At 34.4% G+C, this 16,886-nt stretch overlaps 2 protein-coding genes across 2 annotated transcripts; one reads left to right on the forward strand and one right to left on the reverse strand.

The window, feature by feature from the left end:
* Window positions 1–7,809: 7,809 nt before the first annotated feature.
* LOC124542239 (phosphatidylserine decarboxylase proenzyme, mitochondrial) lies at window positions 7,810–9,802 on the reverse strand. Its single transcript, XM_047120187.1, has one exon. It carries the CDS (start codon window positions 9,588–9,590, stop codon window positions 8,451–8,453), a length of 1,140 nt encoding a protein of 379 aa, XP_046976143.1. The 5' UTR covers window positions 9,591–9,802; the 3' UTR covers window positions 7,810–8,450.
* A 777-nt stretch (window positions 9,803–10,579) lies between these two features.
* Window positions 10,580–15,795, forward strand: LOC124542302 (zinc finger protein 431-like). Its single transcript, XM_047120269.1, has 2 exons — window positions 10,580–12,085; window positions 14,449–15,795. The coding sequence occupies exons 1-2, from the start codon at window positions 10,664–10,666 to the stop codon at window positions 14,902–14,904; spliced, it is 1,878 nt and encodes a 625-aa protein (XP_046976225.1). The 5' UTR covers window positions 10,580–10,663; the 3' UTR covers window positions 14,905–15,795.
* Window positions 15,796–16,886: the final 1,091 nt, after the last annotated feature.

Here is a 16,886-nt window from a genome sequence, read left to right on the forward strand (position 1 = left end):
GAAAATAAGTTATGGAATTTGTTAAAAAAATAAATATATGCAGAAATATACTTATGTATTTTGATTTTTAGTCATAAAAACGCATTATTAATTTATAATATTGAATTTGTAGGCTGTATATCACGTGACCTAAAGCACGAGCCGCCATGTTGTGACGTCAGTAGGGCAAGAACTGTCATTTGAATATCATCTGACACTTTGATAAGCAACTTTTCCAGGGTTTTAATTCTTGTATTTGTACAGTCAGAGTAAGTTATCGAGTCTTAAACTCTTAGTACCTTTTGAATCTAAACATTAAATCATTGCGATGCAATATGTCATTCGCGATCGGTAAAGCAGATTATCGCTCGTACTGAGTACGCGAAAACAGATCTTAATGTGACGAACCTTTTCTTAACCCGACTGTACTACACACCAACGATAGCGATTACAATTTATTATTTTCCCAAAAACATTAATATTTATAGCTGTTACGCTCAAGGAGTGACAGACGTACACACACAACTGTTGTTTTTACCAATGTGACGTCACCGAAACGACTGACAGCGCTTTTACGAAACCAAAAAATGTTTCAAATTTAATTTAATTGTATAGCAAGAGAGTCGAGATGGCCCAGTGGTTAGAACTCGTGCATCTTAACCGATGTTTGCGGGTTCAAACCCAGGCAAGCACCGCTGATTCATGTGCTTAATTTGTCTTTATAATTCATCTCGTGCTCAGTGGTGAAGGAAAACATCGTGAGGAAACCTGCATGTGACAAATTTCTTAGAAATTCTGCCACATGTGTATTCCACCAACCCGCATTGGAACAGCGTGGTGGAATATGTTCCAAACCTTCTCCTCAAAGGGAGAGGAGGCCTTTAGCCCAGCAGTGGGAATTTACAGGCTGTTGTTGTTTGTTGTTGTTGTATAGCAAGAAACCGTGTTCTGTTTACCGAAATATATTCTTCTCTTAGGTCCCGGGTTCGTCCGGACGAGTCGATGAAGAAAAAGTTAATTAGTTTTCTATGCCGTCGTTACTTCTGATTTTCCACAACTTAAGTGCTTTAGCTACTTACATTGGGATCATAATGTATGTGATGCTGTCTCATATTTATTATTATTATTTATTGATAAAGTTGCGTCCTTTAAGAAGCACAAGGTAAAGTATTAGGTACATACTTTTAATTGGACTAAGAATCGAAACAAGTGTAATACAATAAATGAACTTTGTGTACTCCACACAACTTATGTGATGTCATTGTATTTGTTTTGAAAAGAGTGACTCAATGAATAACAACGGAACCATTTGTCGGTTGGGATGATAGTAAAATTAGTCACAGCTTTAGCCTGACTATGAATTATTCATAATACTTTTATGGTTTCACATGTGAATTGTATGAATTTATTGTGTAGGTTATTTTATAACAAACAACGTAATATGTATACTGCTTTGAATAGACATTTATCAACATAAGAATTAACAACATTAAATGCTTAAATATAGGTATACAAATATGAACTAAAACTAGTTACTGTATAAATCTTGACCGCGTGGAATGGTGGCAAGAATGCTAGCAGCATTTTCCCGTTGATTCGCAATTCCGATCCTCTGGGCAAAAAACGAACCAGCCCTCCTGTCACCAGTGGAGGCAATGAGGCGAGGTGTTATACTTTTGATGAAGCTTTTTGCACCACTACTTCAAGGGCCAAGCGTTTCGACAGCAAATGGAACAAAAAAGTAATTTGATATAATACACGAATATTTACTCCTTTAGTTTATAAGTATCAAATGATATGCATAGTTTGTATTTTATGCTAATGCGCTATAGTTTATAATAGGCTATTTGACTGGTTTTTAAAATCCATTTTTAAGATTTAGTAGAAGATAAGGAACCCAGTAAAAGTTGATTTTTTTATTTCTAGTACATATTTGCCGAAAAATATCATCTTAAAAAATCCATATTTAAATAGCGCGCAAAAACGCTACTTGGACAATATGGCGCTGCAATGGGGTCGGTGATGACACTTTCCTGTATTTTAATCTGTGGTACATATAGTAGAAAAGCAAGGTTTACAAGAAAGTGACTTCATCATAAGCCTGGCCAATCAGGAGCGTTTTGTGTCACGTGATAAACGTTTGAAAAAGTGCATTTTTATTTGTGAATCTTTGAATAAATTAAGTATTATTTTCAAGTTTCGTCAGTAAATAACCACTTCTTAGCTCATAATATACACTGATTACAATAATTCACAATTCATTTTTCGCATTGTCAAATAGCATATTATTTTTATTAGAAGAATACACGTCGTTTACTTGAGAGGTTGTCTAGTTATTTACCTCCAAAACCCCAACATTACACATGAGTATTTCATATCGATATTCCACTAGATAGAAAGTCTAAACATAATTAAGTTGTTCTTCTTAGTCGTTTCCTCATAACTGAGGGTCGTGAACACCATGCGTGTGGCTCTCTTGAACACTTCGCACCACCTTCCTCCAGCCATTCTTTGACATTCGTAGGCAAGCCTGGGCACAGGATCCTGTGGCTGTCTTTACTGCGTCTATCCACTGGGACAGCGCTGTTGTTGTTGTAAGTCATAGTATAGAGTCTATCGTTATTGCAACAACAATAAATTGAATTAAAATTCCGCAGATATTTTTAACTTTGCTGTTTCGTAAATTCATATCGTTTGTAAAAAATACATTGGTAAAAAAAGGCATATTATTCGATTCGGAGTTAATACATGTTGACTTCCAAGCTATATATGAATTTGAATAGTTGTATTTAACTAACATGACTTTGTATTTTTTAAATGTTGATAAAGAGTACCTACTGAGTTTCTTGCCAGTTCTTCTCAGTAGAATCTACTTTCCGAACCGGTGGTAGCTTCACTTAATTGAAAAATGACGATCCAAAAGTGCTTGTAAAAGCCTACTTGAATAAAGTTTAGATTGATTTTGATTTTTGAACAACCTGTAAATTTCCCACTGCTGATCTAAGCCCTCTTCTCCCTTTGAGGAGAAGGTTTGGAACATATTCCACCACGCTCTTCCAATGTTAGTAATGCAAAAACATACATATTACATACGTACGATGTCCAAAAACGAGTTACAAAACAAAAGTGACACATCAGGGTATCCTTGTACAAGAATTTTAATTTGACGACCTCCGTAGTCGAGTAGTGTGTACACCGGTTTTCATGAGTACGCCACTCTGAGGTTCCGGATTTTATCCCCGGCCGAGTCAATATAGAAAATTCATTAGTTTTCTATGTCGTCTCGGGTCTGGGTGTTTGTGCTACCGTCGTTACTTCTGATTTTCTACAACACGAGTGCTTTAGGTCCTTACATTGGTATCAGAGTAACGTATGTGACGTTGTCCAATATTTATTTATTATTTATTAATTTTGTCTACAGTTATGGACCTTTGGATTTTCGACGTATCGTTCACTGTTCTCAAAATACCGACGGAAAAAGCCACTAAGTTTTTCAGACATATCTGGTATCTAGGTACGAAATCTGCACAGATTTTTCAAAGAACCTCACGTCTCATGAAGTTGTAGACCGATTTATTACGGACTTCAACCAATTTGCACACACCAATAGTATTTTTTTGAGTCGAGATGTCCCAGTGGTTAGAACGCGTGCATCTTAACCGATGATTGCGAGTTCAAACCCAGGCAAGCACCGCTATTTCATGTGCTTAATTTGTCTTTATAATTCATCTCGTGCTCAGCGGTGAAGGAAAACATCGTGAGGAAACCGGAGGACAAATTTCATAGAAATTCTGCCACATGTGTATTCCACCAACCCGCATTGGAACAGCGTGTTGGAATATGTTCCAAACCTTCTCGTCAAAGGGAGAGGAGGCCTTTAGCCCAGCAGTAAGAATTTACAGGCTGTTGTTGTAAATGTAAATAAATTTTAAAACTATAAAATTTCTTGGTATAATTATGTAGAGGAAAATATGGGGACACTCGTGGTTGCAGGAAAGAAAAATTGGTTGTTGATTTATGCCTTCACCGTAGTAGCCAAACATACAACAATGCCAGAAGCGTCATTCAACGACGTCTACGGTGATGATATTTCCACCGTCACAGCATCATTGCGCTTCAAGAGTTTTACGACTCAAAGAGTCTACGGCAGTAGAACGTGCGGTCAAGACCATTAACATGACGAAAAATGATTGAAAAAAACTTGTTTAACGAATTTTATTAATAATTTAGTTGATTTGTAAATTGAAATGTGGTTTACATTATATGTATATAGCTTAAATTGCACAAGGCTTCTTGGTTGTCAATTTAAAGTTAAGCTTCTCTAGACCTCAACGTAATATCCAAGATTTGGCTTTCTCATTTTATTTGCATTTCCAAATGTATACAATGCCTGGAAAGATACCTTTAAAAGCTGGTGTAAGTTTAACAAGCACTTAGCAAGTGTTAATACAAATAGCCGAGATGGCCCAGCGGTTAGAACGAGTTCAAACACAGGCAAGCACCACTGAATTTTTATGTACTTAATTTGTGTTTATAATTCATCTCTGCAACAATGTGCGTAATTTCAAGGAAATTTTAAACCCAGCAAGGGCTTCAGAACCAAGGAACCACCAACCTTCTTCTCAAAGGGGAAGGGGCCCTAGCCTAATTAATAAATTTACTGTCCGTGACTATTAGATGTTGTGATATGCTAGGCAAAAAATGTAGTCTAGTTCAAATTGGCTTCATACCAAATTTAATCATATTCGGTTCAGTAGTTTGGTAGTGAAAGAGACAGACAGACAAGAGTTACTTTCATTTTTATAATTTTTGTACAGATAGTACAGATTATACTATTTGTACAAAACCATTTACATTTCTAAAATTAATAGTATGTAATCGGGGTAAGAAAAGGTTCGTCACCTTAAGATCTATTTTCGTGTGCTCAGTACGAGCGATAATCTGCTTTACCGATCGCGAATGACATATTGCGTCACAATGATTCGATGTTTAGATTCAAAAGGTACTAAGAGTTTAAGACTTGATAAAGGAATTCATTTGAAAACTGACGAAGGTTTTCTTACTCTGAATGTACATATGTTCCAGTTTGTATGTATTATCTATGCTCTATATTGTATTATATAAACAATGAGTAGCCAGTAAATACAGGCCAGTGTGACCACTTTCTAAACATAATTTACCAATTTTATTATGCTATTCGTAAAATTAGGGTAAAATAAAAGAAAGTATTTACATAGAAATATTTATTTCATTAAACAATGACTTCAATCGATTCAAGGACCTTCCAACTTTCCTTTAAAATATAAAAAAAAAACAATTGATAATTACGTATGCTTAATTTTGTTCTATTTTTAAAATATAAACGGTTTTTGTTCTTAAATTCAGTGACGTTTTCAATAAATAGAACACAATTTCTATTTTTGAAAATCTTAAGTCACCATCACACGACACAGCCACGCGACATTGTAACAATAAACATACTTTTATTAACAACGAGTGTTGACAGCACAAATTTGACAATTGTCTTAAGTTTTTATATTTACTCATTTTGATTTCATAAATATTAGGTATGTTATAATCAAGTAACTATTAACCATAATTTTTTATAAAGCTACATCCTCACATTGACTCATTTTATCAGATAAAAATCTTCTGTAACTATTTTAATTTTTTTTTTAATTTAAAATATTCATTAAAAATAAATTCAGAACTTTTTCAATATATTCATATATTTTTAGTATTAGATATAGATCTCATTTTCAGTGTTTGTTTTTAAAGAAAGAAACTAAACTTAAAACATTCTACATTTGCCAAGTACGCAAAAAAAAGTTGCCCGAAATAATGACAAGTGACATAAAACTGATGGTCATTGCCAAATTATGAGCAGTCAACACGGTGCAGATAAAAAAATAAATAAAAAATGGCGCCAAATTTAAAGACACTTTAAAATATTTGTTTAAAACCCGAAAAACTCGATCTTATCTTTCCATAATAATAGTTCAATACGTAAATATTTTTAAAATATAAATAATTCACTTTGAATCATCGTCAATAATAATATATTTGTTAAATATTCTGCAATTTTTCAACTTCATATAAATTGTAATATTTGTACTGAGCTTACAAAAATCACATGAAAATATTACAGGGTAACCGTACTACGTGAAAAATGACATGTTTTGTTAAGGAATGCTAGAATTGTTTACACGACGTAATTAAAAAGCGTTCTAATAAATAAAAGACGGTGCATTTTAATTTGGAACTTAGGGACCGAAGTTTCCTTACTTTTTAATCCCCTCCTATTATAAAAAAAAATAAGAATAAGCCTACTCCCTCTGTCCGGTAAAATATTTATTTAGAGCAAAAAATTCGAATTATTTGAAAAAGCGCGGGAAACAGCGCCATTACCAAGGTTCGATTGGATGCGTACCTTTATATCCTTTGAAATTACAAATAAACATTAAAATGTATTACTACGTAATGTATATTAAACAGGGGATAGTGGGCCTATTCTTATTTTTCTTGTAAAAGGAGGGGGTCAAAAACTAGTGAAAATAGACTTACATTATCAATGAACGATACCTTTCTTCGCACCTAATTTGATTACAATAAATTCAGTAGTTTGAATATTATGATATATGTAGCAGTTAACTGGTTAAATTAGCCAATTAATTAACAGCCTATAAACTTCATTTAACAACAAACGAGGCAGCGGCCTGAATGACAACTGCCAATAAATCATTCATTCATAAAATAGGAATGGATATAAAAATATTCATATCAATAGTTTAGGCTGAAAGACATCTAAATGCTATATAACTATTACTAGCGATCCGCCTCGGTCTAAATAAGCTACAGATTTTTTCTTGCTTCTTCACTATACTGTCCATGTATTATATACAAAAACCTTCCTCTCGAATCACTCTACCTATTAAAAAAAAACCGCATCAAAATCCGTTGGGTAATTTAAAACATCTAAGCATACATAGCAACAGACAGCGGTGAGCGACTTTGTTTTATACTGTGTTATGATTATGATATCGCGCCTATATCAAGACAGAAGTCCAAAGCAGGTCTATGAACGAAAGACGATTGGAATGTCATTAAGGCTGATTGAAGAATGCCGTTTAGGTAAGTAGACATTTAATTGAATGACTAATTAAGCAAATTACCTGCAACATATTTAAAAAGATAATTTATTCATTTTATTAATTCACTTAGTAATTAAAATATAATTTTATATATTAGAAGTGTAACTCTTTAAATTAACTTTGGTTTTGTAATTAAAAGACATACAAAGTCATTAAAACTTTTTCCATTATATGGAATTTAAAATGAAAAATAAAACTTAAATATAAATGAATATTATCGGCTCCTAGTTATCATATAATGTTCATTTAAAACACTGACGACCTCCGTGGTCGAGTGTGTACAGCGGTTTTCATGGGTACGCCACTCCGAGGTCCCGGGTTCGTCCGCCGAGTCGATGTAGATTATCATTAGTTGTCTATCGTCTCGGGTCTGTGTGTTTGTGCCGTCGTTACTTCTGATCTTCCACAACACAAATGCTTTAGCTACTCACATTGGGGTCAGAGTAATGAGTATGTGATGTTGTCCAATTTTATTAAGTAAAAAAAATTAATAATTATATGGTAACAAGCTAGTCTTTCTGGACAAATACTCTATGAACTTTAGGCCTGCTGATATACTTTAGTTTGCCATTGGATATGAAGACTTAAGTATATTGAAAGTTTTAAAAGCTCTATTATTATTATATAAAACATGTTTTTGTTTTGTTAACATAAAAAAAATAAATAAAAAGATTTCCAATTTGTCTGTACGTTATTTTATTTATGAATAATTGGGTGTAATACTTTGTTTTATGAACAGATTCTAATGATCCTCTTCCATTGGATTCGGATTCCGCATAGCTCCAAGTGGTCCCAATTCAATTTCATTGACATTGGACGTTGTCAAATTTGAAGCAAACACATATATCAAGTCGTCGTTTATTTTATGTCGTTATAAAATTAAAGTAAAGTTGGAAGTATCTAAGCACACAAGCATGTTATATAGAATATTTTTATTTCGATTAAATAAAAAATCTATATATCAAAATACACAACGTCTAAACTGAGCATCTAGTTACACTATATCTTCCATTCGTAAATATCAAACTGTAAACATATGGTCATATAATCGGTGGTTTGTTGTCTAACAACATAATCGTTTAAAATATTAAAAATACAACGTTTAAACGTACATCTATTTCTTTATAACAAAAAATTATACTGCCACAATACAGCTACCGTACGGAGCGATTACTTAAAATATCACTATTACACTCTCTTTCATATAAAAATCTCCATTTACGACTAATACAATTACCAATAGGGCAGCTAGAGCGTTAGCAAAATTACATAGAAAATAATAGCAGCCTGTGCTATGTGAAAGAGGTCCGTGTAAAGCGGTCATCTAGCTTGCTCCTTCGACGTCATAGTTAAGGCCTGTCCAACGAGTACCCGTTCCCCGGCGTTCAGCTCAAATTTGAAGTCGGCTGGTGCTTCGAATAGTAAAATAATCGTACTACCCATATTGAACTGACCGAACAATTCACCCTTTTTATATGAAACTGTATTTTTAAACTCTTCGATTCGATTACGTTTCCCTTTTGTATTTGTTCTCAATTCTGGATCACTGTAAATCTCGATCGAGCCAACATTTGTTGCACCCACTGCTGTCATACTAAAGAAGCCATGCTTCCATTCTCCAACGTACACCGCTCGTTCATTGACAGCAAACAAACCCGGTATCAGCCGAGCCATCCACGGATTAACGGACAGTAATTTGCCGGAGAAGTGTCGTCTGAAGCTTGAGGTCCAATCGCATGGGGAGTGGAACCTGTGGTAGTCACCTGGAGCTAGATAAATGATGCACTGGTGCAGTATATTCTTTTTATCTTTCAATAACGAATTGTAGTAATTGTTTTCGTTAGTAGACCATTTATTTTCGCCTAAAAACTCTTCAAGACTATAGGTTACTCCCTTCACTTGCTCGATTTTATCTGTGTCTGCTGGACCACAGTTTAGGACGACACCATCACAGGGAGACACACAGGGCGCCGGGGATATGTACCGGGCCCCCGGTCGCAAAGGACGAGTGAAAAATTCAGATAAGCTCTTATAGTATGTCAGATCTTTCACCGCTGCATCGTTTAAATTAACATTGAAGAGTTTAACATACGTACCGTAAACGAGACTTCGTATTGACACGGGAAGCTCGCAGGCCGCCAAGCGTCCCCATAAACGACTAGTTATCCTAAAGGGAAACATTTCGTAGAATTTTATTTCTACTTTTGACACCTCGTAATTTACACTTGCACGTATATAGCACCATCCAACGTAAATTACACTTCCCAGAGGCACCCATTTTGTGAAAATTGCACGGAAATTCATCCATTTCGTCTTCTGATATTTCGTAGTCGTCGTATTAATGTTCTTTGTTTGATTATGAATGGTCGATATTTGCCTAAACGGTTTATGCGGTTTTAAACGTCTGAACATCGGGTTTATGACTGGAAGGCAGCTCCGAATGCGCGTCGGTGGAAACATTATGCACTCGGGCACCTTCCTTCGTGGTATAAAAATAAGTAATGTTTATCTAATTAATTTCGGGAATTGATTTACGTACTAAATTACCAACATCCGACAGCGAAATAGGCACTTCAGAAAAAATACTAAGAGCGTGTTCGGAATTCCGTTAAAATAATTTAGTAAAAAAATGTATTAAGGTCAAAAGTAGTTTTTGAAATGCACATAATTTTAATATTATGTAATAAAATATATATATCAAATTATTATATAAAAAAATCTTATCTCTATTTTTTTATAAAAACATGGTTTCGGAACGTGCCTTCACTAGGGATGTTTGACAACTCTTCACTCGATACATCGAATCATTTTAAATTACTTATATCGCATTAAATAGTACAAAATATTCATATTATTCAGTCTTTGAGTGAGCTCTTCTGATAAAAAAGATAATTCTACTAGTAATATATAGGACTTATACCAACTTTGTAAATGTTTATCACTTGAATTTTGACGTCAGAACAACATTAATAAGAGACCACTTAGTAATTTTAAGCCAATTAAAAATGCTTGTTAACTAAATAACAGTGTTATAAAGTTTTGAATTATGTAATGATATCTGACAAACTCTATAAAATTAACTTTTAAAAGCATTAGTATCGGTATCTTCATATCTTCTTTACAAGTAATCAAGTAAACCTTAATAGACATACATTTTGTCACATGATTATCAATGTTCCTGACAATCGAGAAAATAATGTTATCATTTAATTACGTATTTTCTTGTTATATTATAACCTAAAATGAATAGAATTTATTTTCCAAAAATATAGGGTAGAAATGAAATAAAATTTATATTTATAGACCTGTTTTATTTATTTGCAAAAAACTTAACAGACTTCTGAGATAATAAAACCCGTCTGTATTTTACATATGATAAAACCGAAAGCGTAAAATGCAACTGGCAATCCCTTTCTTTTTTTTTTTAATAATTAATTTGGCATTTCGTATGTCATGGGTAGATGTTGAAGTTTTTATCGATATTTTTAATTTTTGTGTTTATTATTTAATTTTCCCTCCTTTTTTTGATTTCAATGTCCAAAAGTTACAATGGGAAATTTACAAATGATATTAAAGCGGGTGATAAGAAATCCGAACTATTCAAGGCACAAGGATACGCCGACGGCTCGGGTGACGATAATTCTTCATCGGAAACAGATTTTCGCGGTTTCGAGAAGGTGCCACTAGTGTTATGCCAGCGATTAGATATAACACCGTATTTGGATAAGTTACGCTATCCATTGGCGCCCGATATAAGGTCGAAAATGGTTACCAACAGAAAAACTAACAACGCAACCGCAAACCAATTACTTCTGTCTTGTTCTGTTATCCTGGTGCGAGAAGATCTGGAGAAGCTCAAGCAAATGGTGAAGAACAATACACTGCGCGATTATAACAGCTTGAAGTGTAAAATTTGTGATAAAGCATATTCAAACATAAAGAAATTGCAGAACCATAAAGAAAACAAACACATGATTGTGTATAAATCCCATAATAAGACACCAAAACGCGTTTCTTTCTCCGATCAGATCATTATTCATGAGGTTAAAGAGTACCACAGGTGTAGAAAGTGTCCGAGGATCTTCGAAGACTACAATACTCTTCGTCGTCACATGAAACAGAAGCATAAAAAGCGTAGGTGTTACGTTTGCCACTACTGTTCTAAAGATTTCGTTGATCGGACATTTTTCAAAGTACATATTAAATTACACTGTGATTCGTGCGGACTGCTATTGCCTAATAAGAGGAAATACTTTGAACACAGACGGTACGTATGTAGGATTATTAAAAAATATGAATGTAAGACATGTAACATACCCTTTTTTAATTATATGGATTTGAAAGATCATAGCTACGATCACTTGGGTACTTTTTTCATATGTGATATATGCAAGGATCAGTTCCAAACTAAATGTGAAGTCTCGCACCATATAAAGTTCCTTCACACTGAAAATCGTTCCAATGAATTGTATTTAAAACGACCGGATGGATCGTACAAATGTAATTTCTGCAAAGAGACGTCAGATCAACAGCATTGTATGCAAGAACACGTCGCCTCATTGCCCGATCTGCAGGACAGAGAAACGACGGGCTATAAAGATTATTATTTTTGCGGTGAGTGTTTGAAGAAGTTCACAACTGAAAAGGATATGACGCAGCACAAGTGGACCCATTTTCTGAAAACGTCAGATAATTCGCAATTGCGAAACGAAGAAACTAAAATCAATAAAAATATACTTAAAAAGACATATAAATTAAATGAACAGCTACCAGGTTGTTTGCAACCTAAAGTAGTATTGGAAAAAATCAAACTTCCAAATGAATCTCAAGAAAGTAAGGAACAAAACAGTGCAGAGGTTTCCAATACCGAACATTTAAATTTTAATGGAACGTTAAAGAAGGCCATCGTTGATCCCATCACGAAGAAAACGATTATATCGAAACACAGATGTGAGGTAGGTTATGTATTAATCTTGCTTAATTATAAATACTTACTGTGTGCCATATAGGATTAGAATGATTTTTGTACTTTGCATAAATAGCTAAGTAGGTCCAATTAAAAGTGGTGGTAGGTCTTAGTGCAAGCCCGTCTGGGTAGATACTCATCTCATCAGTTATTCTACCACCAAACAACTGTGCCCACTATTGTTGTGTTCCGATTTGAAGGCTGAGTGAGCCAGTGTAACTACAGGCATTATTTTATTAGTTATTATTTCTTACAGCGTCATTGTCTATGGGTGATGGTGACCATCAGGTGGCCCATATACTCGTCCGCCAACTTATACCATAAAAAAAAAGAACATGGATTTTTCTGAAGTTTGTATGGTCATTGGCCAAGTACGACTAAGAAGCAATGTGCTTAATGTGTCTTTATTATTCATCTAGTGCTGAAAGGTGAAAGACAACATACATCAGTATACAAATTCGTTTATTCCTGTTTTAATTTTCCTATATAATAATTATGCAATATTTCATCGTCTGTGGCTTTCTATTCGCCAAGAGGACAAAGATTATTTCGCCAATGTTGTATACATTGGACTTGTCACAAGTATTGGATGGTATAGGTTTACAAGCTCAGTTTTTGTGGCTTTTATTTGTGCCAAAAAGCACAGATTATTTTGCCAATGTCACGTGCGATGGAGAAGACTCGATGGGGGTTGATCAGTCGAGATTCCATGCTCTAAATAATTTTGAAGGCATAATAGTACTAGACGAATTGGAGACCCATAACCTAAAACAACACAGCAATAATAATTACATAAAAAATTAATAACATAAAGCGACTACTATTAAAATGCATAACAACAATCACAAAATAATATACAGCTTAATCTTATTACGTTCAAAATATTTACATCTGGGGGCACGGAGTGCGCCAGCCAAGTCTTGAGCAAAACGGGCACAGCGGTACCATCTTTTTTTGAAGCGATACGCGGCTGTTTCAACCCCCCCCCCCCCCCCATATCTTCGACGTGGAGAAATCTAGGAGTTTAGTTTTTCGGTGAATAATAGTAGGCATTAGAACAAGCTTAAGTTCGAAATTACATGCCAATTGAATTAATAGTTTAGGAGTTACGAGAGCATTCAGCTCAGGAGTAACTTTCAACTCCTCCAAATATGCCGTTTTATTTGTTTCTTCTTGTGCTCGTTGCCAAGTCACTATAATTATAATATAAAGAAAACTTGGTAGGATAGGAATTTACGAATGACAAACATTAACAAACATTCAACGTTAATAACGAGAGACTTTAGGAGGGAGAACGTCGTATGGATGGATGAGTTTGCGGCAAGATAACAGTAGATGGAATAAGGAATCTTCGTCTAGATAAAAATATTTTGTGTCTAAATTGTAAAAGATTGCTGGCCGTTCCTAAGAAATCAAGTAGTCATAGACTTCCACTCTGTATTTCAGGAGTGTGGTGATCTGATTCCCAACCCCAGTGGTTTATTTACAAGCTTCTATCTTTTATTGTATTTATTTGATTTTATTTCGAGACTAAATTCAAAAATGTTTTTTGTTTTTCCTAACACATAAATTAGTCATAGTAAGGAAAGTAAGGAGCCTCTAAATTTCCCACTGATAAGGCCTCCTCTTCTATTAAGGAGAGGGCTTGAAACATATTCCACCACGCTGCAATGCGGGTTGGTGGAATGCACATGTGGCAGAAATTCGATGACTCACGATGTTTTCTTTCACCGCCGAGCACGAGATGAACTATAAACACAAATTATGCACATATATATATATAGTGGTGCTTGCCAAGGTTTGGACCCGCAATCATCGGCTAGGAAGTTAGAACGCGTGCGTTCTAACTCCTGGGTTATCTCAGCTCAATTAGTCATAGACAATATCAATATCAACATCTCTGTATGTTAGCAGTGTGGTAATCTAATTTCCATCCCCAGTGGTATATTCAGTGCCGTAAATAGCCTTTTCTGCGCCCTGTGCGAGCTTCTATAACCGCGCCCCATTTAAGCAGACCCTTTGCCTATTTTCCTGTCTCACTCACTAAAACTTAACCGCAAGTTCACTACTGCAAATGCGTTGCCCATTAACGATAAACACTAAACACAAATAGGCTCGTGCGCTGCCAAAGAAATGAGCGCGATGTATGTTTTTAATGACACTAGCATGTAAGTACGTCAGCGGAATCTTAACAAGAGCAAAACGAAAAAACACTAGTCCTGCCTAGTCTGTCTATTTTTGCGCCCCCGAGAGTCTACGCCCTGTGCCTGGGCGCCGGTGGCACCGCCCTATTTACGCCACTGGGTTTATTTACTTCCATCTCATATTTAATGTATTTATTTCTAATTTCAGAAATGCGGCAAATATCTATCATCCAACTACTGTTTGAATCGTCATTTGCAAAGAGTTCACGGCGTTGTGAAGGAATCCAATTGCGTCAATAACTTACAATGTTCCTACTGTGAAGAAGTATTTGTATGGCCATCGCTGCTCCAGACCCACAATTGCATAAGAATGGCTCTACCAGAAATGCCCTTTGACGATGCAAGACCAGAAGTACACTTTGACAATCTAAGTTTAATGAACCAAGATAATTTTGATACTTATAGTATATCAGACGATGAAGATTATGTGAACGCTGTTGATTTTGAAATACCAGCTCCTATAGTGCAACTGACAGAGTTTGAGCATTTGGATATTGTTGTGAACGGTGGTAACGGACGATTGGATGTGATCAACAGTAAAGTGTGTCCGATTAACGATTTAGGTTATAAGTTAGTTATGCAAGAGGTACCTATAGAGTTTTGATTTGGTCGAGCCGCTGGTAAGATGTTCATTTTTTTTAATTTGTACTTGTTGTATATATTTTCTCAAATATTATGTTGTAGGTATGTGTCTTAAATCAGCTACGATGTTTAACTATAAATGTTGTTTTGTGGGTAATCGGTTAAAAGATGTTATTTCTTTCTTATGTATGTCAAATAGCTGAAGAGCGAAAGAGAGGAGAATCAAGTGTTCAATCAAGGGAAAAACAGTTTAGGATTATTGTAGTTACACCAGCTGTACCCACGACCTACGCGTTTGAATTTAACAAAAAAGAAATATTGTAGCCTAAGTTATTCTTATATCAGTTATCTGCCAGTGAAAGTCCCGTCAAAATCGGTCTAGCCGTTCCAGAGATTAGCTGGAACAAACAGACAGACAAAATTGTAAAAAATGTCATTTTGGTATATGTATCGTGTATACACACATATGCAATGAGAAAAAAAGGGTTGTTTTAATATTACAAACAGACACTCCAATTTTATTATATGTTTAGATTAATTTATGATATAATTTCGACAGCATGCTTTCCTAGCCATTAAATTATGAAAGTTTGTAAAGTTTTCATGTGACTGGTGCACAAAAATGTATATATAGATTAAGGTAATGATAAATATAACATATTATGTTGATTGAAAATCAAGAAATTCTAAATTTGAATATTTTTAACATCTGTATAATCTTGTTTTGAGTCAAATCATTGAAATTTTTAGTCATAGGCAAAGGAAAAAGTGCTATGTTTAATTATTATGTTTTATTATTAATACCCTCTAAACAATATTTATAATTAATACAATTATAGTAATTTTTTATTCGTATCTGATATATGGGCATAAGTATCAAAACATTTTCGGTAACAATAAAAGTTCAAGCAAGTTCAATAAATTTTCAATTTTTACATACCTATAATAAAGTGAAATAAAAAAATATATAATTTGTATTTTTTTTGCTGTCTCTACGAGCGTCACTCATACTAACACACAACAACAAACAACAACAACAACAGTCTGTAAATTCCCACTGCTGGGCTAAAGGCCTCCTCTCCTTTTGATTAGAAAGATTGGAACATATTCTACCACGTTATTCCAATGCGGGTTGGTGGAATACACATGTGGCAGAATTTCTATGAAATTTGTCACATGCAGGTTTCCTTACGATGTTTTCCTTCACCGAGCACGAGATGAATTATAAAGACAAATTAAGTACATGAATCCGCGGTGCTTGCCCGGGTTTGAACTCGCAATCATCGGTTAAGATGCGTTCTAACCACTGGGCCATCTCGACTCTACTAACACACATCAATGATAATTTGACGTGGAAAGGCACGTTTTCGTAAGTGAATAGATATATAACTGCTCGGTCTAGGGTAGAACAGCCCTAAGGCCACAATATACAGTATACATTCCCAGAATAGGCTAATTGACTGGATTTAAAATGCATTTTATATTATTTAGTAGAGGTTAAGGAACTCGGTAAAAGTTGTTTTTTTTATTTCTGGTACATATTTTACGAAAAATATCATATTTAAATAGCGCGCTTAGGATCTTTCTTTTTTGATAGAATGACACAGTTAATGAAACAAAATTTGAGTTTATCTGTAAGAGAAGATTTATTTGTTAGTTTAATATACATTAGAATAATAAAAATGAAATAAGCTTGTATTGCTTTTCAAAATATAATATTTACGCACGTAAGAGAAACAACTGTTACGAGAGTAACCTTAGCCTTCAATACGGTTTTATGACATTTGATTCTATATCATAATTTATTTTACATTATTATTTCATATTATTAATATAGCAGGAGCTATTGAATTTAATTTATTATATTTAATTACAATTATTATTGTTATTAATTGATCAATAATTTGTAAAACTGTAATTAATATTATTTTATATGGCATAGCATTTAATACTGGCATGCAATGATGTTTTAGTAATGTTATTAACGCGCAAAAAGTGAAGACT

This window comes from Vanessa cardui, chromosome 30, assembly GCF_905220365.1.
Source record: "Vanessa cardui chromosome 30, ilVanCard2.1, whole genome shotgun sequence".
In the NCBI taxonomy this organism is placed as follows: domain Eukaryota; kingdom Metazoa; phylum Arthropoda; class Insecta; order Lepidoptera; family Nymphalidae; genus Vanessa; species Vanessa cardui.